Here is a 21,671-nt window from a genome sequence, read left to right on the forward strand (position 1 = left end):
ACCACGAGATCGATTTGAATTTCTGAATGTTTGTGAGAAAACCTCTCGGAAGAAAGGCAATTCTCTTGCACAGTGAAATATCAAAGTTGAGCATTTTTAATGCCCCTTTTAAAGAATGTAAATATGCATGTCCGAAAGTTCACATTTTTTTTTTATCAAGCAGATATTTTTTTTTTTAATGAATGCAGTTAAAGTTTCTCTCTTTACTTGACACAGATTCTAAAGGGCGTCTTGCTTCTCAGCCAACAAAGCAGACTCAAAGAAGAGAACTTCTGGCCTGAGCTTCCTCTCTCTACAGAATTTCACCACATTCCTCCATTCTCCGACAGCCTGCTCCATGAAAAGAAAACAGGTCATAACAACATAACCTAAGAGACAAGGGAGAAAAAAAAGACAGGAGATAAGATTTGAGGAGCCTTCCCCTCTTTCTTCTGTCTTACTTCTTTCACTGAAGAATCATGTCTGACCCATCTCTCGTTATGGCAAGCTATGCAACTGTAATCTCTCTCGCCACTGCAACCAATCTGAACCGGAAACTTTCGGGGTTAAGAGAGCGAGAGAGCGAGAGAGAGGAAGTTTCGGGACTCGGTCTCGGTATTACCATTGATACAAGTCGGTATGTAGTGAACCGGTCTACACCTTCGTATAGACGGCTGATATCTATTTCTGTAGCTAAAGCGTTTGCCGTTGCAGATATCTCTTTCTTAGTTTCATTCTTCTCCCATTCCAGTGCTTAAGATCACAAAAACAAAACCCGGGCAAACGTGTTATTATAGGGAAACGATGAACTATAAACATTCACAGTTCATGATCATGAAGAGACATTACCGATGATGAATATAGACGGATATCTCGTTAAAACATGACGAACGCTATTCCGTTTTCCACAGCCTCCTGTTCTTTTGTCACAGCATATCTGGTAGCCCATCCTATTGACCTTAAGGATGTCTTCAAACGTCATATCCCTGAATTCAGACTGCATCCCGAGCACAAAGAAACAGTCTTTTGAAGGTTAGCTTTAAACAAAAAAGGCTCATGGTTCTCAAGTCCAACACAGAATGCGTTTGGATGCAGAGAAAAGCCAAGAAAATGGAAGAATTTTTTTTACCTTCCATTGTCTGATCGAGTTGGCATTTGTTATAATCCCATAAGAACTTTGCTCTGGATAATTCGGCTGTCGTTTGCATCTGTTGCAAGTCATCCTTTCAAATTCTTCCAGTGTGAAAAGACAAGTCACTAGGTTTTCCCTATGTCGGTTTTTCCAGTAATGCAGAAATTCAAGGACGGCCATTAGCAGCTCAGTAGCTCCATTTGCCTGGAAGAGTCATAGTAAAAACCCGAGCTTCAGAGACTGTCAATCTTACCAAAGAGTTTACACAGAAAAGTTACCATGGGGTGAGTCAATTTTAGCCCAACACGCAAATTGCTTAGGACCCGATGATATGATCCGTCGTCATATATTTCCCGGTCATCAAACAGGGAAAACAGGTCCTGCAATGCACAGACGATGTCCTGGTCTTCCGTTTGGTTTATGAATGATGGTCGGAAACGGGGCAACACCGTTCTCAGAAAGCCAATGTGCCACAGGGACTGCAGAACAATTTGAATGAATGAAAATCAAGAGAACTGAACTAAAAAGACGGGGATTTCAGTTTTTTTCGTGTTGACAAGTTCTAACCTTCACTATCATATCCAGAGCCGAATCATATGTTATATCATCTTTTTCGGGTGCCGATGATTCCGCTTCATTAAGCTGCAAATCATGTTTCAGCTCCACCGATGCACTTTCAGGAACCGGTAGCTTTTCTTCTTAGAAAAACATGAAATCGATATAAACGCATCTGGATCATGATTTTCTTTAACAATTTTAGATTATTGATACATGGTCAGAAACTATACCAGTTTGCTCAGCTGTGACAGTTTGCATCTGGATGCCAAGTTCTGATGAACTGTTCAGCTGTTCACTTGGATCTTCTATCACGTTGGCTTTGTCTTCACCACCTGCATGTTCGAGTTGTTCTTCTTCCTCCGCTTTCATCAGCTCGGAAAGATCTCGAGATTCATCCACAAGATTTCTATAAGTTGATGCTACCGGAATATCTTGCTCTGGTGCCGATGATTCAGCTTCATTAAGCTGCAAATCATGTTTGAGCTCCACCGATGCACTTCCAGGAACCGATAGCTTTTCTTCTGAAAAGCAAAACGTGAAACCGATAGATTTCCATCTGGATCATGATTTTCTTTAACAAATACATGGCCAGAAACTATACCAGTTTGCGCAGCTGTAACACTTTGCATCTGGATGTCTTTCAGCTGCTCACTTGTGCTCGAAGGTTCATTGTCAGGGCACAGATCTTCTATGGTGTTGGCTTTGTCTTCGGCATTGGCTTTGTCTTCGCCACCCGCATGTTCGAGTTGTTCTTCTTCCTCCACTTTCATCAGCTCGGATAGATCACTAGATTCATCCGAAAAATTTCTAGAAGTTGCTGTGTTTGGAATATCTTCCATCTGCTCTTCTGTGCTTAAAGGATCTTCTGTTGTGTCCTCCTTGTCTTTGATTCCCGCACGTTCGAGTTGTCCTTGTTCCTCCACTTTCGTCAGCTTGGAAAGATCTCGGGATTCATCCGAAAGATTGGTAGAAGCTTCTGCAACTGGAATATCTTCCCGCTGATCTTTTGTGGTGGAAGGATCTTCGGTTATGTCCCCCTTGCCATTGCCGCCCGCATGTTCGAGTTGTTCCGCTCCCTCCGTCTTCATATGCTCAGAAAGATCTCGAGATTCATACCTGTGCCTGACAGAAAAGATTCATTCCAGTGAAATTATATTCACAAAGGGCCTGGTGAAAATGATTAACCCAACTTACACTTCTTTCTTTCGGTTAACCGAACTGCTCGATGAACTTTTCCTCTGTTCTTTTCTACTCGAAGAACGTTCACAAAATAGCAGAAAAGCTTCTGCGGCTGCCAATCTCTCTTCGGAATCCTTTTTCATCATATCTTCCAACCTTTCCTGTGAGCAAAGACACTAAATATCATATGGTAAACAAAACTTCAATAGTGAGAGGTCACTTGTGAACCGGATAAAAATCGCAGACCCGTAAAAACAACTTCAGAAATGGAAGGATAACCGAACGGATGTCGATAACGGATAGCTTTTTCAAGTCATCTAGCAGTCGGGTTCTTGAATTTTCTGTCGCCAGAATCTTCGTATCGATCAAACGGAACTGCAAAGCTCCAAAATTTTTATTTATCAGAAACCTCAGAAAACTCTTTTCCAAGCAATGGAAAGGAAAACTCATATCAGACGCATACCTTAGACCCGAGCCTCGTCATTTCATTCTCTAAGGTCGTAGATATGGAATCGTCGTCGACATCAGAGAGCCGAGACATAGAATTCAGATCGACTTCGGGACTCGATTTTGCAAGTCTCAGGACTTTTGCTCCTTCAAGAGCATCTACTACAACGGATAATAAATCTATAGTGTTACTGGAATCTCCGTCGTCTTCAGACTCGAAACACTTTGCTGTAAGAATCGATGCATATGTTTTCCACTGATCTTCCGGGACATTCCTTCGCCGTCTATCTTCCTCTGTACATAACTCTTTTACCTCACACAACAGTTCGGAACGAGCTACCATATCCTTTCTTCTTCTGTATCTTTTTTCCAGTTTCCTACACATGCACTGAATAATCCTCAAAACCGCCAGCCACAAATCCTGATTGTGTAGCCCTATAGGTCTCCGAAACACGATATCCGCATCTATCGGGGGGCAATCAAGAATCCACGATACGATCCCGTCGCCTTCGGGTGATACCCGAGAATAATGTGTGCTCGGAGCACCGACCTCTATTATCCCCTCATCATCTGAGACATTAACTTCTCCTCTCAGCAGTCTCTTGTCTGGAAGCAGACAGGAAGCTTTCGTGTCGATGTTGATTCTTTCCTTCACTCGGATTTGCTTCCAGAATCCATCCACTGCTTTGAATACTAAACCCGTGGTAATGTCAGTTCCGATGCGTTCAAAGTACCAGTTGATGTAAGCAAGTGGCTGAGATTCTAAGAAGCTGATGCAGTGAGGAGTTTCGAACAATCCCGAGGCGAAAAGATAACGTTGGAGATCAGCAGGTAGTTCGAGATTATCGACTGTGAACTGTATTAACCAGTCCTTGAGGCTACAAGAGAGCTGCTTATTCACGACGAGAGATTCGAGGAGGTTACCAAGTTCCTTGAGGATTTTTCTTCGTTCTTTGTCGGCGGACAAAAAGTCTTTCGACCATCCTTTCTCGAAAACGATATGTTCCCCCTCTTCAAGCCGATCCCTTATCATTTCAGCCGCTTTTATATCCACCGGCTCCCATTCCTCGAGTGATATCATCTCGCACCAGCTTTCATCTACTATCTTGACTGTAACAACCTCGGAATGTCTGAATTTCTCGGTGTGTTTTCGTTCGATATGCTTCCTGAATTCCGAAAAACGGTGGAATTCCTCGAAACAACTTCCGCACTTCCAGAGTCTCCATTTCCATTTTCCCTTCGCATATTCGATATCGACTTCCAGAACTCCTCTTCTCTCGCTGCCGTATCTTTTCTCAACGACGCTTAAAAGCTCCTCGACATTCACTACCATAAAGTCTCTCTTTCTTTTGACACTCATTCCAGCCCAAAATCGTTTCATTTCATCAAGTTTTTTCGCCTCCTTCCTCAACTCGAAACCGGAACCCTTCGTCTTCTCAACCTCGGTACTGAAATCAGACAAGGTCTTAGGGGCACCAGAGTTCATCTTGCTTTCTGCATGTCTGATCAAGATTTCTAGTTCCGCTTTCAAGTAATGAACTATTTCTCGAGGGTCCGAGTCTTGGGTACCGTAAGGTGAAGCCGCTGCGCCCTCGAGCATCTCACAAGGTTCCACAATGGACAGAGCTTGTTTCGCTTTCTTCACGGTTTTCTTGTAATACACGTCTGAGTTGAGATGTTCAGCCAAATCATACAGCGAATGGGCAGTGCAGCTAATGATCCTGATAGAGTCTGGAAGTAGGAGAGTGGACACGGAGAACGATTCGATGGAACTCAACAAGAAGACGCATTTCGCAAAAGGGTTCTTTGTTTTCTTGGATAGTTCATGGAAGCAAGAACCTTGTAGCCAGTGCAGATATGCAGAGTTTTTGTTCTTTCCGTACAGTGAAATCGACTTCTCGGCCATCTCCAATGCCTTGGTGTAGTCATGGTCCGTGAAGAATTCTTTGGCATGCTTGTATGCTTCTGTGATCTTTCTATCCTCTTCGATCCGTGATTGTTCCATTTTCTGGCAAGAGAAATTGTGCTTCCTCTTCCTTGTCTTTCTCCTTCTACCGGCTGGGCTTTTCTTGTTCGGTTTCTAGGAGTCTTTTCAGAAAGTTTCTCGGGAAAATGGGCTTTTCTTGTTCGGTTCGTACGAATCTTGAGGTTTTTTCTTGCTGCCGAGAAAATGAGAGATTTCAAGGGGGAAGAAGATGGAAGGAAAAAGAGTTGGTTATGTTTTTGCTTCAGAGGCGGTGGGAGTTTGACCACGTGAGAGTCACGTGATAATGAAGAGGCGAGGGAAATTGCCCTGTATTCTTGCGCGGCAAGAAACCTTAATCTCTGAAACACGTCGAAGTCATTAGCTTTGGTTGTGCCTTCTTTGTGTTGCCAACTTCAATCCTGCAGACAAATCGGGTTGTTTTAGAACAGTAGTTTGTGATTTTGGAGAGTGACGTAATGTATGTGATGTGATTATGTCTTCATTCATACTTTGTAATAAGATTAGACCGTCAAATCAAAATGTTGGATACTAAGTTCGAAAACACTTCTTGCTCGACCACAACACTGCCCACAATATGCTCTTTTCTTCAAAGAAAACGAGATCTCGATGTGCGTCCTCGGAACGCGCAAACTTCCGATACCGATAACGGAAACTACGGGTCAGAGAAAATCTCAGGAATTTCGTCAGTCGAAGTTGTCGATTTCCAGAGGGATTATCTCGTCAGCAACGTCGAACCCTCCGATGACCCGAGCGAAGAACAGCATCTGCTGCTCCAGTGTGTATTTGATGTTCTCAGCCTGTAACCAAGACGGTGAGGGACTGATATATAATGATATACAGATGCCGTTATTAAGATCAGAAGTGGCTCGAGACGAGACGTTAAATTTTTTGTTACCTTGCGAAAACCGTGCTGTTCGCCTTCGTACTCAACCAGAGCGACGGGTACGCCCTTTTCTTTCAAGGCTTGATAGATTTTACGAGATTGGTCTGGGAACACGACCTGCAAGCCATTCAACATCTTCTTTAACCAAACTTCGAAATCAAACTTACAGACACTGATGCTGTACGAAGCAACAGCCAATTCATTTTACAGGACTCGAGGTCAGATAGTCGCCTGAATAGTGAAAATGCAAAAGAACTCGAGCATTTCGGTTACTAACTGATAAGTTCCAACGTTTACAAATCATAAATACTCGAAACTATCCAACTAACGAAAGCATTCATTGAAGATAAGGTTCATTCCGCACCGAACATATGCTCAAAGCATTGGAGAGCGAAAAAGAGAAGGAAAAAAAAGAGAGCGGGGAAAGTGAAGGACCTACTTTGTCTTCTAATCCTTGAAAAAGGATAATGGGGCAAGAGAATCTGTCGACGAAGTTGATTGGTGATCTCTCGTAATAATCCTTTTCATCTCCTGCAATTAGGCAATGACTTTCCGAGACCAGTCGAGAAAACAGAACAAAAGAAGACAAAAACCGTGTTGTCAAAGTGTTCAACTCACCGACGAGATTATCAATATAATAGGATTCGAATTTATGACCGTCTTCTCTCAACTTCTTTAAATCAACAACCTGCGTTAAGAGTAGCCAAACAAGCTAACGACGTTTTTCACAATACAAATGGCACTAAACTGTGTAAGATCAAGCTTTTTGATAATTTTCAGGAATATAAATTCAAGGTCCCTTTGTTGATATTTTTATAAATGCTTCCTAAAACTGTAGCGGGTTTGTACTCACGCCGTATAGTGAAGCTCCAGCCTTGAATATATCTCTGAACGCCAAGGCGGCAAGGGTTGTGTACCCTCCAGCAGAGCCTCCAGATATGCACAGTCGCTTTTCATCTATCTTTCCGATATCTATCTGAGTAAACCAAAAATGGGCTTTGAACTCATTTTCCCAAGCTTTCATACATTTTTTGTTTCGTAAAACGGATAAATATAGCATGAAGAGAGAATGAATTCACCAGATACTTAGCACAGTTACAGCAGTCATCGACGTCGACAATCCCCCACTTCTTTAACAATCTCTCTCGATATTCTCTACCATAACCTTCAAAAATTAATTTGCTAATGTCACTCTAAACTTTATATAATCATACATATAAAACGATAAGAAATAAGAAAATGAAAAACTGGATTTTTGCTGGAACAATCATTTAGCACAATAACTACATGACACTGACAGAATGATGCCACGAGGAAAAACAAGTTCACGAAGCGAAACTAAGAATACTTGTTGAGAGAAAAAAAGACAAAATGGTCCAGATTAAGAAGAATTGAAGAGAAGAGAAGAGTAACGTTTAAATCATAAGATATCACCTGTGCTTCCACCATAATTAACGTCAAGAAATGCCCATCCTCGACTTGTCCAGTACTGGATACTCAGATTTAAGGATGCTCGTGTTTCGGCAGTAGGTCCTCCTGAAGTTTGCATGCAGATAACAAGATATGACATACATGAGATATTCATATGCAGTGACTTGACCACGAAGTCGAGAACTTTTTTTTTCCTTTTTTTTGCCACAGCGGGTACATAGTGATTAAACACACAAGTTTGCAACTATAGGAAATAATTTGGTAAAGTTCAGCAAAGTGAAAACCTGTAACCAATCTGAAGACAACATACCATGACTTTTTACCAGCAATGGAGGCTTCTCTTCCGAGCTAGCTTGGTAGAAAGGATTGGATGGAGGATAAAAGTATGCATAAGCTTTTTGACCCGGAACCTCTGTTGGGAATTCAATTAACTCGGGCAAGCTGAAGAAAGGCTTGTAGTTCAAAACATCGGGGGAAGAAGACCAGACAATCTCAAAATTGATTGCTCTTAGCTTGTGATCATCAAGCGTTATCTGTTAATGATCACAACACTTTCACTATAGCCACAACTTAGTCTCAACTAAGAATGTAATAAGAATCTTTAGTACCTTGGCTATTGATGATGGATGAATGGCAGATGCTCCCTCAACATAAAGGCATTGATACCCAAATGTCTGTGAAAAAGGAAAACATAAAACTTAATAACTCTGGAATCCGCTTGTGAATTGATAGCATGTTTTGCAAAATCAGAATATGTTTATTACAATGTTCTCGATATCTGTCAAAGGAATATCAAGCAGGGAACAAGAACCCTGTGAATCATCCACAATACCAAGATATGACCTGCCTTTCTGCCTGCATTCAGAGAAAATGATCATTAGTAAAACAGAACATAAGTGAACATATAAAAAGTATAGCCTATATCACAACTTCGTAGAGTTTTAACCATAACATTACCTATAGTTACATGCAATTAAATTCTTTCCTTCACCGCTCTCAGTTATCTCATAGGAGCTTATACCAAAAACCCATAATGGTTTGGTAAACTCGGCATCCAGAGAATAAACAGTAACCACCTCATTGGTCCCTTCAACCTGTCGCTTGAAGAAAAAGAGGAAGGATATTAACAAGAGAGAAAGCAGAATTAACACCTTTCAGGATACCTGAGTGCAACTAGTAAACTGGAAACAACTTGAATTTATCACTTCGGCATCTATACGGTAGGGAAAAACCAAACTCACTCAAACTGGCCTTGTACATGCAAAAGTGAAATTTCATGTTTCATGAATATGAAGATCTACTGCTTGCAAAAATCTAATACAAGGTTTTAGCATAATGAACATGTATATATGCAAAAACACTGGGGAGCTAAATGGAACTATAGTATCGGGAAGAGAGGAATTTACCCATTTATGAATATTCCAAAATCCAGTCTTTCGGTCAGTAGCGAAAAAGAGTTCCCCTGAAAAATCAAGCCAGAGTCTCTAGTAAGGGCACATTACTACAGGCCTGCTGCACTCTGATAAGAGAGGAGACACATCACAAGTTTTTAACTTGTTAAGTATACGGACCTTGTTTCAGTCTCATACTTCTGAGGAAAGCTCAACACCAAAAATTGAAATAATAAAGTAGGAAATCGAACACCCAGGATTGGTAATTGCTGATCAATTTTTCCTAGAGGTTTGACTTACAATCCTCTTCACTTCTTAAAGTTCTTTTATGATTCTATTTCATCTTGTGAAAGTACCTCTTGATGACCACTTCGGTTCAGTTGGTGATTCGACATATTTGGGATCACAACCAGCAACACATACACGCTTGTAAATATCTCTGCAGAGAAGCATAATAAATATTAATAGACGACAAGCAGCAAAAAACATTAAATTGTAAGCAAAGAAATCCTTCTCAAAGAGTTCTCAGAACAACCATACAACTCCCTAGCTTTGTCTGAGCACTGAATTATGAATAAATCAGACTTTTTTTTATAAGCAACGAGTTCAAACATGCAAATCACACAATTTAAAACGACAGAGATATAACATTTCATTACCCGTTCTCAGAAATGTAGCCAACCCAGAGCTCTGCTTTGTCCCATGGCATATTAGGGTGACCCCACTCAATCCAAGCCAGCCTTTCGCATCTAGGATCCAATCGTGGGAATGCATAGAAATCATTACCACTAACCAGTACTTTTGGTTCTGGATGTTGTAAAAAAAACACAGATGAGTCTCACTGTAACAAATTAAAAGTAGGCTGAATCAAATCGCGTTGCTTGCATTCTGTCAATGGAAGGGATCATACTCCACAAGATAATCTACCTTCAAGAGTCTCTCCACTGAGATTGATCTCCACTATTTCTGTAACTGGATTTGATCTGCTCTGGCGACCATCTATAACAACAAGGCAAATTGCCCTAGTAAGCGACTCGTCATAAAACAATATGTATAAATCAGAAAACGTCCAGCACGCTTTCAGCTAAGCATTATGGATACGAAATACTAAGTACCTAAATAACAGCAAAATCTCACCTTCCCTAACAGTAATGTAACGGTCAAAACGTGTATCAAATATCCCATCTGCATAAGTGACAGTTGGTGCACCATAATCTGGAGTGATTGGTTTTGGAGATGAATCTGCATGGCATCCACCCAATAGGCAGCGTCAGATATTGGCAAGGTAATAAAAAACAATCGGCTTCATGTAAGATACAGAATCACTTGACAGAAAAGTAAAAAATTCCAAGACTTTGAAGACCCCACTGGCTCAAATTCATACCAAAAGTTCAGAACATATGCAAATATATATACACACACATACTCATGTTAGAAGCTCCTACATGATAGGACCATTGAAGAGGTTTAAGGTTTAATAACCTTTGGAATCAAGATCTTGCTTGTAGAGCCGTTGATCCTTGTAATTGGAGAACACAACTGTGTCATCTGATGAGATCCGGAAAGCACCACCACCATACTCCTGAGTCAGAGTCCTGACTGCAAAATCCTTCGGCGTGATATCGATTGGTTCATCTCCAGGGTTATCGCCTTCTCTGACCAGAACCCCTCTCCTTCATCATTCACAAAGTGTCTTAGAATCGTAACATAAAGACAACAAGTTCGGAATTTCTCACCAAAAACATGGAAGAAACAAAAGTCATACAAAGTACAAGCTCAGTTTCCACTTAGAATCTGAAGTTCAATGGACTCAGAGATGAAGAAAAAACACAAATTAGCTAAAACGTTAAATCCATCTCCTTCAGTTGGCTAAAACTCTTAAAACAGAACATAACTGATACAAAGGCAAAAACACGGTCTCCCACTTCGCATCTGAAGTCGAAAATGCAAAAAATTAACAAACGTTGATCACCCTGACTCAGAGGGGCGGGACTCGAGCCAGACGAGACGGCCCTTAGAATCTACGGCGGTTCCGCCTAGACGCTTGGAAGCTCCGGAGACGACGTCGGCGGTGATCGGAGACTTCCACGAGCCATAACGAGCGGTGGGGGGGGGGGGGGGGAGCCATAACGAGCGGTGGTTTTCTCCGGAGACGGCGACGAGGACGAGGACGAGGACATGGTTACAAAACGGCGAAGTGGTTTGAACCTTCTGATGGCAAAGGACGAAGACGACGATGGAGAAGCGTAGAGATGGAGGGCGCAGGAGAAGCGAGTGAGGGCGACTATATGATTCAGTGACGTCAGCAGACTCAGCACTGCCATTTTACTCCGTGGTCCGTGCCCCTCTCCTCTTTTTTTTTTTTTTTTTTTTTTTTTTTTTTTTTTTTTTTTTCCTTTTTTTTTTTTTTTTTTTTTTTTTTTTTTTTTGGGGGCCTTTATCATTGTCAAGAAGAAAAAATTAAATGAAATCCAAATAATTTATTTATTGGGCTATTGGAAAATACGGATTATAGGTATTTTTGGGTAATTAAGTACATACCAAAGGTTATTTTCGTCGTTTCACTTCACTTCGCTATCTCACCCTCCCTATTTGTACTGAACAAGCTAATCAATTTTCATTTTTCTCTCTAGCTACTCTCTTTTCTCTGCGTCTGCAAGCTCTTGGACTCAGATCCGAGGCTCATCTCTTGTTTGATTCTCCTTCATCTTGGTTTATGAGGTAGGTTTCGATTATTTCAGATCTGTTCTTTGCGCTTTGTTTATAGCCCATGATTTGGGTTTTTTTTCGTTCCAATCGTCTCGAGGAAACGATCTGCTTTTGTTTCGTGTTTTCGCGATTTGAGGTTTCTTATGATTGCTTCTTGTGGTGTTTGATCGTTGTTTTAATGTCTGAGGGTTAGGGCTCATGAGAATACGGATTTTGAATGCGAGAATCTCGATTTCACCTTGAAAAAGCAAAACTTTAGTTTTGTGTGGGTTTCTGAATCAGTCCATTTATCTCCTGACACGTTTTTTATGCCACTGTTCTTGTTCTTTGATAGAATTGGAAGATCTAGTATTGTATTTCTTCTCGAAGGTTTGTTTTTGTTTGTTAGGGTTTCAGATTTTGGAGGAAAAAAAAGATACTTTTCCCTCTGTTTCGGCTGAAATGAAAACCCTTTTTCACAATAGTTTCTCCAAGAATGTTTCCTTTTTTCCTTTGTTCTTTGCCATGAGCTCTCGGATAATTCCTTTTTACGTGTTACCTTTTAAACATTCTAATCTATGTTCTTTCTCGTCTTGCAGCTCGAAGGAGAAACCCACTCTCGGGTGAGTATTATTGACTATACTCATTAAATTTCATACATGTATTGTTGACACGGACGTTGTCTAGGCAGTAGATGAGGAAAAGGGCATGAAAATGAAAAGGATGAATACTGCAACATCTTCTAAATCTTGATCCTGCTGTTATCATGAAAAAGTTCTGTGGTTTGAGCCGTCAATTTATGTTTTCTTTGTGTTAGTTAATAGAAATATGAGAATGTCAACTTCAAATATTTATATGAATCCCTAGGAAGCTGCCAGATGCTTGGACTTTTCGCTTCTTGTTTGTTATAATATTTCAATGCATTATAGCATAGAACTGAGTTGATTTCTTTGTAGTTTGGAAGTAAATCATATGTTTAGAAAGAGATGTAAACAGGAACCTTTCAGTTTGGAGTATTGTAAGGTCTTTGTCTTGAGATTCATTATCTGGTGTTCTTGTTTTGATCTGTACAGTTGAATTTTCAGCCTTTATTTGTTTGCATAACATGTTTGTTTAACAGATATCCTTCTTAATATATTTTTCATATTTTCGTGCAGAGGCACGCGGATTAAGACCCGCAAAAGGAATATTGCTGCTCCTCTGGACCCTGCAGCTTTTTCGGATGCAGTGGTCCAGATCTATCTGGATAATGCTGGTGATCTGGTACTTCTTGTGTCTGCTTATTTAGTTTGGTAATCTTATTTATCGTTTAGGCATCTGTTTAACTTCCTGCATTGGTTTACTGTGTATAGGAACTTGTTGCCAAGAGTATTGAGTCGTCAGACCTTAATTTGTCAAGATACGGTGACATCTTCCTTGAGGTAATTTTTCATCGAACTGTTTACTGATTGCCTTCTATCAATGTGATTATGTGATTATGTCTGAAGTTTTACTAAGTTCCTAAAGATCAGCTGGATTGACTAGTTATGCTTAGGTATATTATTATGAACATTCAGAAAGCAAAGCAGGGGTTTCAAAACATGTTATTTTCTGCAAAGATTAGAGTTTCAATTGGTTTGGTCCTTGTTTGTGAGTTATTAAGTGCCTTTCTCACCCTATGGCTTGCTACTCTTGCGTCTCTGAATTCCAGTCATAGTCTTCTTTGTACCACAGTGCTGGTGTGATAGATCTGCCTCACTATTATGGTCTTGTGGTAATTTTTGTTTAAAATTTTCTTGTACTGTGTGATTGCAGCCAGTTGCTATGTTGTGCCTTTCTTTTTCTTTAATAATGGATGGTTCTTGTGTCTTTTAAGGTTGTTTTCACAGGGGGGCGCACACAACCTGGAACAATAAAACCTGAAGAGGGAGAGCGTCATCCTTACTCTGTGTTTGACTGTGAACCCAAGCGTGAAGCCATTTTACCATCAGTTGTCTATATACAGAAGATTTTGCGGCGGAGACCCTTTCTCATAAAGAATCTCGAAAATGTTATGGGAAGATTCTTGCAATCACTGGAGCTTTTCGAGGAAGACGAAAGGAAGAAGCTGGCAATTTTCACAGCCCTTGCATTTTCCCAAAGACTATCTGGGCTACCTCCAGAGACCGTCTTCCAGCCATTGCTCAAGGATAATCTTGTTGCCAAGGGGCTAGTGCTATCATTCATAACAGACTTCTTCAAGGAGTATTTGGTTGAGAATAGTCTTGATGACTTGATTTCAATTCTCAAGCGAGGCAAAATGGAAGATAACCTTATGGATTTCTTGCCACCAGCAAAGCGATCTGCTGAAAGTTTCGCTGAGCATTTCACGTGAGTTATCTTAGTTTCTTGCTTGAAGTTAGTTGCATTCATTATGATTATGTTGCCTCCTGATGTATGCCAATGTCTTCCATTCTTTTTTATTCTTGCATTTCTTTAATGTGCATTCCTCTGACTCTGACATAAATCATTATGACAGCTGTGGTCTGATGTCATTTAGTCAAGACATATAATTGTTATGCTGTGAGCATCGAACTGTTGATGTTTTCAATGTCACTGTTATTTTCAAGACTTCCCTAGCTGGATTTTGTCTTTGCAATGATATTGTTTAAAAAGAACCCCTTCTATGTGTGCACTGTCAGGCATTTTGTACGGTAATCTACTTCTGCCGCTAATTTTTTTCTCATTCTGTTGTCTTTCAAATCCAAATATGTATCCAGTTCTTTCCAATTAACTGACACAAGATATGCTTTATTGTCCTGTCTATTTTTAGCAAGGCGGGGTTGACAGCTCTGGTAGAGTACAATGAAAAGAAAATATTTGAGGTGAAACTGAAGGAGATAAAAACTGTTCTCACAAGCCAGATCTCGGAGGAAACTGATGTTGATGAAGTCATTGAAACAATGAAGCAGCAGGTCAGAGATGCTAAATTACCAGATGTCGAGGTTGTGCGTGTACTTTGGGATGTTTTAATGGATGCTGTTCAGTGGTCTGGGAAAAACCAGCAGCAAAATGCTAATTCTGTTCTGCGCCAGGTAAAATTTTACATTTTTTATTGAGAATATTTGTCTGTGAATTAGGTTTAATTAAGTGTGCTATTTTGCTCGTAAGAGATAGTGGGATGCAACTTATAGCTATGCTGTCATTAGAGTTGTTATGTTCTAATCTTGCACAAGAATTGGCTGCAGAATATACTATGAAAGCATTGACTGGATAACTTTATTGTGACAAGGCTATTGTTTTTTTTTAATGTAACTGACACACAATGGGCTTTTGCAAGTAATTTTGATCTAGTTATTGTGCTGAGCTAGAATTATAGCGTTTTGTCTTATACCCCAGTTACATTCCCCTTCCGTAAACTAAATTTTGTGCTTGTATATACGAGCTCTCTTGGGATTTATTCCATGTTGTGTCTATGAATCTATACACACTGAGGGATGTAACGGATGTTTGCAGAACATAGTTTCTCCTTTTCTTGTCATTATCCCGTTATATGTTAAGAAACACGTTTAATTTGACGAGGGGTTGTGTATGTAGGTGAAAACATGGGCTCCCTTGCTGAACACGTTCTGCACCAGTGGGAAGCTACAACTGGAACTTATATACAAAGTCCAAATGCAATGCTATGAAGACGCTAAGCTCATGAAACTGTTCCCTGAGGTGGTGAGGTCGCTCTATGAACTGGACGTCCTTGCCGAGGATACCATTCTCCACTGGTTCCGTAAAGGAACGAACCCTAAGGGCAGGTATGCTCCTGTTGCCCGATATATGATTAAAAAAAAAGAAAAATCTCTTTGGATATGATACTTTGATTTCGGCTTGATATACATGGGGAAAAAAGAATGTGAGTTGCTTAGTTATCCAATGTGATGTGAATATGCATGGATTAAGGATTAGTTGTACCTCATTTTCCAATCGGGCGATGTCGATTTTGTTTCTGAGTTCTCAGATTGTTTTTTTCTGTAAACCATACTTGAAGTATTCAAAAAAAAAAATGTTGCAGGCAAGCCTTTGTGAAAGGACTGGAGCCGTTTGTGAATTGGCTGGAGGAAGCTGAAGAAGAGGAATGAGTGACAATGTAATGTCTGTGTTATTAATAAATAAAAATAAGACTCTTGAAGCTAAGAGAAGAGACCTGTGTGTTGGAGTTGGAGTGTGGGCTCATGATGATGATTGATGATGATGATGATGATGATGTGGGTTTGTAGTTTGTCTGAAATAAGTACACCTCTCAAGATTTGTCCTTTTTTCTTTTATGTTTGCTGAAATATTCTCTCGAACATCTGTTGTTTTCAAAGTCTATCTAAATGTTTTTCAGAGCCTCATTTTGACCTGACACATGCCTCTTGTTACCGACTCACACAGTATCTGACATGAGTGACCTAACCCCCTGACGTCATCCCCCAATATTTATGTTGGTGAAACGGTTGTCCGTTTGCCTCAATGAATTGTCTGCAGTGTCCTGTATTCTAACATAACCTTGAAAATGTTTCTTTGTTGAACTGAACTTCATCTGTATGCATTTGCTAATGTTTTGTTACCTTAATTGACTTGTGGCAATGTTCATTTCAACGTAGGTGCCTCTACATTATTACAACTTCAAAATCACTTCCATCTACTGTGACTTGATCTGACTGAGATTGTATGGATTGAGGAGAAAGTCGGTATTTATATGTGAAACTTTAAGTCTCTATGGCTTCTCAGGGAACCATGTAGCTTCGAAAAACAGAATCTGTGGTCGAACCTCCCTTTCTCTGCAAAACCTCACTACATTGTTCCAGTCACCAATTTCCTGAGCCCAAACAAAACAAAGAAAAGACAACCAGACCAAACTTTTCAGCTGCTACAACAAAAATGAAACATAAGATGTTAAAGGAGTGCATATTTTGTCTCACCTCTTTCACTAAAGGATCATGGGTCACTCCCCATCTGTCATTTTCGTATGCTATGCAACTGTATTCTTCCTCGCCCTTACACCCAATCTGCGTCACATTGAGATTGAGATTGTTAAGTGTAATCAGGCAGAGAGAGAGAGATAGAGAGGAAAGCTATGACTGTTTCAGATTTCACCATTGATACAAGCTGGTAATTAGTCATGGGGTTTACGCCTTTGTACAGTACGCTGATATCTATTTCTGTATCCAAAGCCTTTGCCGTTTCAGATATCTCTTCTCCAGCCTCAATCTTCTCCCATTTTAGCTCTGCATAGATACAAAGCCCCACACAAAGTTATCATATCAGATTGAAGAAGTATCTTCCAAGCTCATGCATGATCACAAACTTACCAATTATAAAGATTGCTGGACATTTTGTTATATCATGACAAACATAGTTTCGTTTTCCACATCCTCCCGTTTTCGTGTCACAGTACATCTGGAAGTTCATCCGGATGGCCTTGAGGATATCCTCAAACTTCATATACCCAAATGCAGACTGCAAGCAATTCAGACAATAAACCCTTCTAGAAAATATCATTCAGAGAGTGAAACATTCCTTTCGATGAACAAGGGTGGTAAAGAAAAGACGCTTGCCTTGAACTCCCTGATTGACTCAGCACATATCTTAAGCCCATAAGAATGTTGCTCTTTATAATTCGTCTCCTTTCTGCATCTGTTGCAACTCATCCTTTCGAATTCCTTCTGCGTAAAAAGGGAAGTAGCGAGGCTTTCTCCATGTGATGGGCTTTTCCAGTAGTGCAGAAACTCGAGTACAGACATCAGTAGCTCGGCAGCATCAGTTTCCTGAAGAGTGGTTGAAAGATAGAGAATCAGAAAACTATACCATGTTTATCAATACCATAGTATATATGCTATGATTAGCACAAACCATAGAACTGTCGACAGCAGGAAACGATACAAGTTCTCGTCATTCATCTGTTCTGTCACAAAGGATGAAAATATGTTTTGCAGCGCACAGAGAACACGTTGTTTCTCTAGATGGTTATGGTTGTGAACTGGTTGCTTACAGCGCTGCATTTCCTCTCTGAAAACCTTAATGTGCAAGAGGGCCTGCAGTACATAAAGCTCATGCTTTTAACAAATACATACATATGTATATCAACTAAAAGACGAATGTTGGTACCTTCAGCATCATGTCGAGAACTGGAACATATCTCATAGCTTCTTCCAATGGTGCAGACACAAGTTGAGTAGATAACTCTTCATCCTTAGTCTGGAAATCACTTTTTAGGTCCGATATTTCTCTATTCTCGAACGATTCATCCCGAAGCTCCGTTAGCATATCTTCTGGAGAGTGATACAAAAATGAATGCATCAGGATTATGTATATTGAGACGGTGAAGAATTAGTGGGCTGACCTGTGGTAGTTTCCTTTTGATTCTCTGAAACCCTGAATGGCTCACGTTCACTTGTTTGCTCATCTCCAAGGCTTGCAGGCTCATCATGTTTGTCTTCCTCCATTTTTACCAAAGTAGATGCAGTATCGGGTTCAGGTATAACAGAAGCTTCTCTGGACATACATAAGAACGTGGAGGGACAATTAAGATAATGTTTGGAGAATATCAATAAGAAAGTAATGGCTGACCAAATGGCACTACTTACGGTTCCACAATCTGATACAGTGGACTAGAAATTCGGGTAGAAGATCCCTGAAACAATTCGACCACACGATTTGAATCTGGGAAAACCCAAGAAGATTGAAATTAGCGGTGAAAGAATCACGAACCTTCTTATCCTCTTTTTCCTTTCGGGAACGTTTGCTACTCTTAGTTTTCCTCTCAATCAACAAAGACTGCTTCTTATTCTCTTCATCTATCTCTCTTAAAAGATCGGCAGCCGCTTTAGCTGATATGGTTTCCTTTAACACTTTCTATAAGAAAAGACATCAAATATCATAGAAGCCAAAAAGTTGAATTCATGAATGGTAATACATGGAAGGTTTCAACACATACATGCAAAAAAAACTTCACGAGTGGAATGACGTCGAAGCGGTAGTCAAAAGCAGAGAGCTCGATGAGGCCATCTAGCAATTTCCTCTTTGAAACAACCACCAGCAAAATCTTTGAATCCAACAATGGAATCTGCAAAGCTACCAAATACTTAGGGATCTTCTGTTACTAAGTATGGAAATTTTCATAAAAATACCTTAACTTGTCCAAATATATCATACAAATACCTCAGTTTACAATTTTCTAAATAAATACCCCAATTTGGTCAATTTGTGTCAAATAAATACCAATTTGGTATAAATTGACGCTGTTATCAATTAACGACGCCATCGATTTGGTATCTAAAGTATTTATTTAGCAATTTGGAAATTGAGATATTTATGTGGCATATTTCGATAAATTTGAGTATTTTTTATGGAATTTTCCCACCTAATTATATATAAAAACTTGCTAAGAAGACGTACCTCTTCAACGACTGCTTTCTGTAACGCAGATATGGACTTCAACACATCTCTGTCCTCCACATTTGGATGCCTGGAGATTCGGTTTATAATGTCAGCTATGAATTTTAATGTTGGCCGGCTTGATTGTTCAAGAATATCTAATACCACAGATAGAAAACTGTCCTCCGTAGAAGAAGTTGCCTCATCTCCAATTTCCTTGCATTTATCGCAAAGAATTGACGCATAAGTTTTCCGTTGATCCTCCGGAATATTTCTTCTCCTTTCGTCTTCGTTGATGAATAACTTCTCGGCCATTCCTAGACCTGCTTCATATAGTCGGAGCAGGGATTTCTTCTGATACTTTTTTGCCAAGGTAACACGCTGGAAGGAAATGGCTCTGCAAATAGCCAACCAGATTTGAAGATTGTTTTCCCTTATCGGTCTGCGGAAGTCGTAACAGTAATCCTGCAGAGGGCAGTCACATAACCAGTGTACAATCTCATCGCCCTGAGGTGAAACGCCAGTGTAAGGATCAGTACTGGAATCGACAACACCTACCATCCCTTCATCATCGAAAGTTTTGATCTTTCCTGTCAGTAGTCTTTTATCCAGAAGCAAGCATGAAAATTTATCATCAAAGTTTATTCTTTCTTTAACCCGAGAGCGACCCGAAAAGTTGTCCACTTCTTTGACATCATTTACTGCTTGGGCGATTAGATCTGTACCATCAACAGGTCGGGAGCGGAAGCGTCCTAAATAGCGGAAGACTTCATCGAGTTCATGACATCCTAAGAAACAGATGCATTGAGGTGTACTGCCCAAACCACATTCTTCAACAAAACTTTGGGGAACTCTTAGATGCTCAGTTACGTAGCTCACTAACCACTCCCGAAGACTACTAGAGAGAATCTGAAGTTCAACGAGCAACTGAAGGATCTTCTGAATTCCCTCGAGTAGATTCCTACGAACTTCATCATCAACTGAGGGCCAATCTTTGGACCATCCATCTCTGTAAACAAACTCTTTCACATCTGCGAGGTTATCACTGATCATTCTTACAGAAGCCACTGTATCCACCGGTTTCCATTCTCTGACATTTATCTTATCAGCCCAAACAGTATCTACTTTGACAGCCACAAGTTTCTGGGGCACATTACAATTTGGAGGGGGTATAAATTTTAACTCATGATCTTGCTCAAGGTGCTTCTTGAGTTCTGCAGGTCTAAGGAATTCCTTTGAACAGGAACGACAATTCCAGAGCTTCCATCTTCTACATTCCTGAGCAAATTTAAAGGCCCTCTCCAGAGCCTCTCTCCCCTCTCTGCCATATAACTCCTCGACAAAGCTCTTAAACTCATTGATGTTTATTTTCATTACTGCCTTTTTTCTTTCAGCGCTCAAACCTGCCCAATAGGGCCTCACTGTATCGGCCAAGGCCTTGTTTCTTGTCTCTATTTCTTCCTCCTCCTCACTGTTTACCCCACATTTTGGCTCACTTTCTTCAAGCTGATCACCCAAATCACCTCCTAGAGTCCCTGCAGCAGCAGAATCCATCCTTGATTGTGCATTTTTCATAAGTCTCTCCAGGTCTTTTCTTTGAGCTTCGGTTTCTTCTTGGTCTCCCGAACTGATTAGGTTATGCCCAGTTAAACTCACTTTTGCTATCCACGCAGCTTTACCGTAATACTTTTTCGAGGAAAGATTCTCGCCCAAATGAAACAATGCACGTGCAAAGCATTGAGCTACTACCAAAGCATCCGGTAAAAGAATATCGGCCAAGGTGAAGGATTCAATGGCACCAACCCAGTAGGCACACTCCAAATTACGTTTCTTGGAACAGGTAGCTAGTCTAGAGAAGATTCTACCTTGTAGGAGAAAAAGCAATCCAGTGTTTTCCTTCCCTTCTAGGGCTAAAATCGAATCTTCAGCTAAAGCCAAGGCCTCGAGGTCAGATCCTTTCGTCAAGAGAGATTCTCCTCGGTCGTAGACCTCTTGCGGTGAAGCGTCCATGTTGTAATCGGACGATTCTATTTCTAGGGTTTCTCGAGTTTTCTAAAGGAAGAAACTTTCTTGAGGATCTTCTCTCCTCTCCCGAATGCAGTAGAGAGCGAGCGAGAGAGGTGCGAAGATGTAGAAGATGATTGTCACGTGCGTTGCACGTGATAAAGGGAACAGAGAAGGGCGGGAAAACAGCAACTGGCGTATTCTTGCGCAGCAAGAAACTCAATCTTGTACCTGCAGAAGACAAAGAGAAGATCTGGCGAGCATCTTGAACTGATCTCTGCAATCATTCCGTACGGAATCTGACCCATTTTACCAAATCCAATTTGGACTTCATCATTTCTCCTCCCTGTGAAAATCTGTGGAATCAAAGGCTTGTTCTTGGCCAAAGACACTCTTCACACAGGCATTTCGTCGAGCACCTTGCTCGCTAAGAAAAAAGAGTTCTTCATGAAGTTGAAGAAATTAATGGCTTTGTGAAGGGGGGAAAAAAGGTCTTCGTGAAGGGAACGAGAGGAATGAGCAAAGTACACATCCACAAATGGGATTGCCAAATAATTTGGATTCAAATACTATAGATTGAGATTTTTCATAAATAAAGTTCGTGTAAATATTTCGCGATTTTAG

At 40.4% G+C, this 21,671-nt stretch overlaps 3 protein-coding genes and 1 pseudogene across 6 annotated transcripts; 1 reads left to right on the forward strand and 3 right to left on the reverse strand.

The window, feature by feature from the left end:
* Window positions 1-78: 78 nt before the first annotated feature.
* On the reverse strand, window positions 79-5,858 carry LOC104821900. 3 transcript variants are annotated; one of them, XM_010552932.2, is made up of 13 exons: window positions 5,771-5,858; window positions 3,312-5,680; window positions 3,095-3,223; window positions 2,864-3,009; window positions 2,271-2,785; window positions 1,900-2,190; window positions 1,679-1,809; window positions 1,390-1,590; window positions 1,109-1,315; window positions 829-976; window positions 602-732; window positions 441-524; window positions 79-330 (listed from the first exon to the last, which is right to left on the reverse strand). In XM_010552932.2, the coding sequence occupies exons 2-13, from the start codon at window positions 5,298-5,300 to the stop codon at window positions 220-222; spliced, it is 4,083 nt and encodes a 1,360-aa protein (XP_010551234.1). In that variant the 5' UTR covers window positions 5,301-5,680; window positions 5,771-5,858; the 3' UTR covers window positions 79-219. The 3 variants fall into 3 exon arrangements, with proteins under 3 accessions (XP_010551234.1, XP_010551225.1, XP_010551215.1); XM_010552923.2 differs by having other exon boundaries at window positions 1,679-1,806; window positions 2,271-2,791; XM_010552913.2 differs by having other exon boundaries at window positions 2,271-2,791.
* LOC104821889 lies at window positions 5,731-11,342 on the reverse strand. 2 transcript variants are annotated; one of them, XM_010552908.1, is made up of 19 exons: window positions 11,128-11,342; window positions 10,960-11,095; window positions 10,470-10,660; window positions 10,125-10,229; window positions 9,915-9,986; window positions 9,647-9,794; window positions 9,344-9,426; window positions 9,003-9,058; window positions 8,554-8,690; window positions 8,361-8,451; window positions 8,205-8,270; window positions 7,907-8,129; window positions 7,600-7,701; window positions 7,245-7,330; window positions 7,019-7,141; window positions 6,784-6,853; window positions 6,605-6,696; window positions 6,178-6,282; window positions 5,731-6,079 (listed from the first exon to the last, which is right to left on the reverse strand). In XM_010552908.1, exons 1-19 carry the CDS (start codon window positions 11,309-11,311, stop codon window positions 5,966-5,968), a joined length of 2,184 nt encoding a protein of 727 aa, XP_010551210.1. In that variant the 5' UTR covers window positions 11,312-11,342; the 3' UTR covers window positions 5,731-5,965. The 2 variants fall into 2 exon arrangements, with proteins under 2 accessions (XP_010551210.1, XP_010551206.1); XM_010552904.1 differs by having other exon boundaries at window positions 8,554-8,696.
* Window positions 11,343-11,603: 261 nt separating this feature from the next.
* LOC104821913 (protein krasavietz-like) lies at window positions 11,604-15,975 on the forward strand. The gene is made up of 8 exons (XM_010552945.2): window positions 11,604-11,708; window positions 12,275-12,298; window positions 12,833-12,938; window positions 13,028-13,096; window positions 13,531-14,024; window positions 14,467-14,728; window positions 15,231-15,439; window positions 15,697-15,975. The coding sequence occupies exons 1-8, from the start codon at window positions 11,704-11,706 to the stop codon at window positions 15,761-15,763; spliced, it is 1,236 nt and encodes a 411-aa protein (XP_010551247.1). The 5' UTR covers window positions 11,604-11,703; the 3' UTR covers window positions 15,764-15,975.
* A 116-nt stretch (window positions 15,976-16,091) lies between these two features.
* LOC104825529 lies at window positions 16,092-21,611 on the reverse strand (annotated as a pseudogene).
* Window positions 21,612-21,671: the final 60 nt, after the last annotated feature.

The sequence above is a fragment of the Tarenaya hassleriana genome, unplaced genomic scaffold (genome assembly GCF_000463585.1).
Source record: "Tarenaya hassleriana unplaced genomic scaffold, ASM46358v1 Cleome1, whole genome shotgun sequence".
Taxonomy (NCBI): Eukaryota; Viridiplantae; Streptophyta; class Magnoliopsida; order Brassicales; family Cleomaceae; genus Tarenaya; species Tarenaya hassleriana.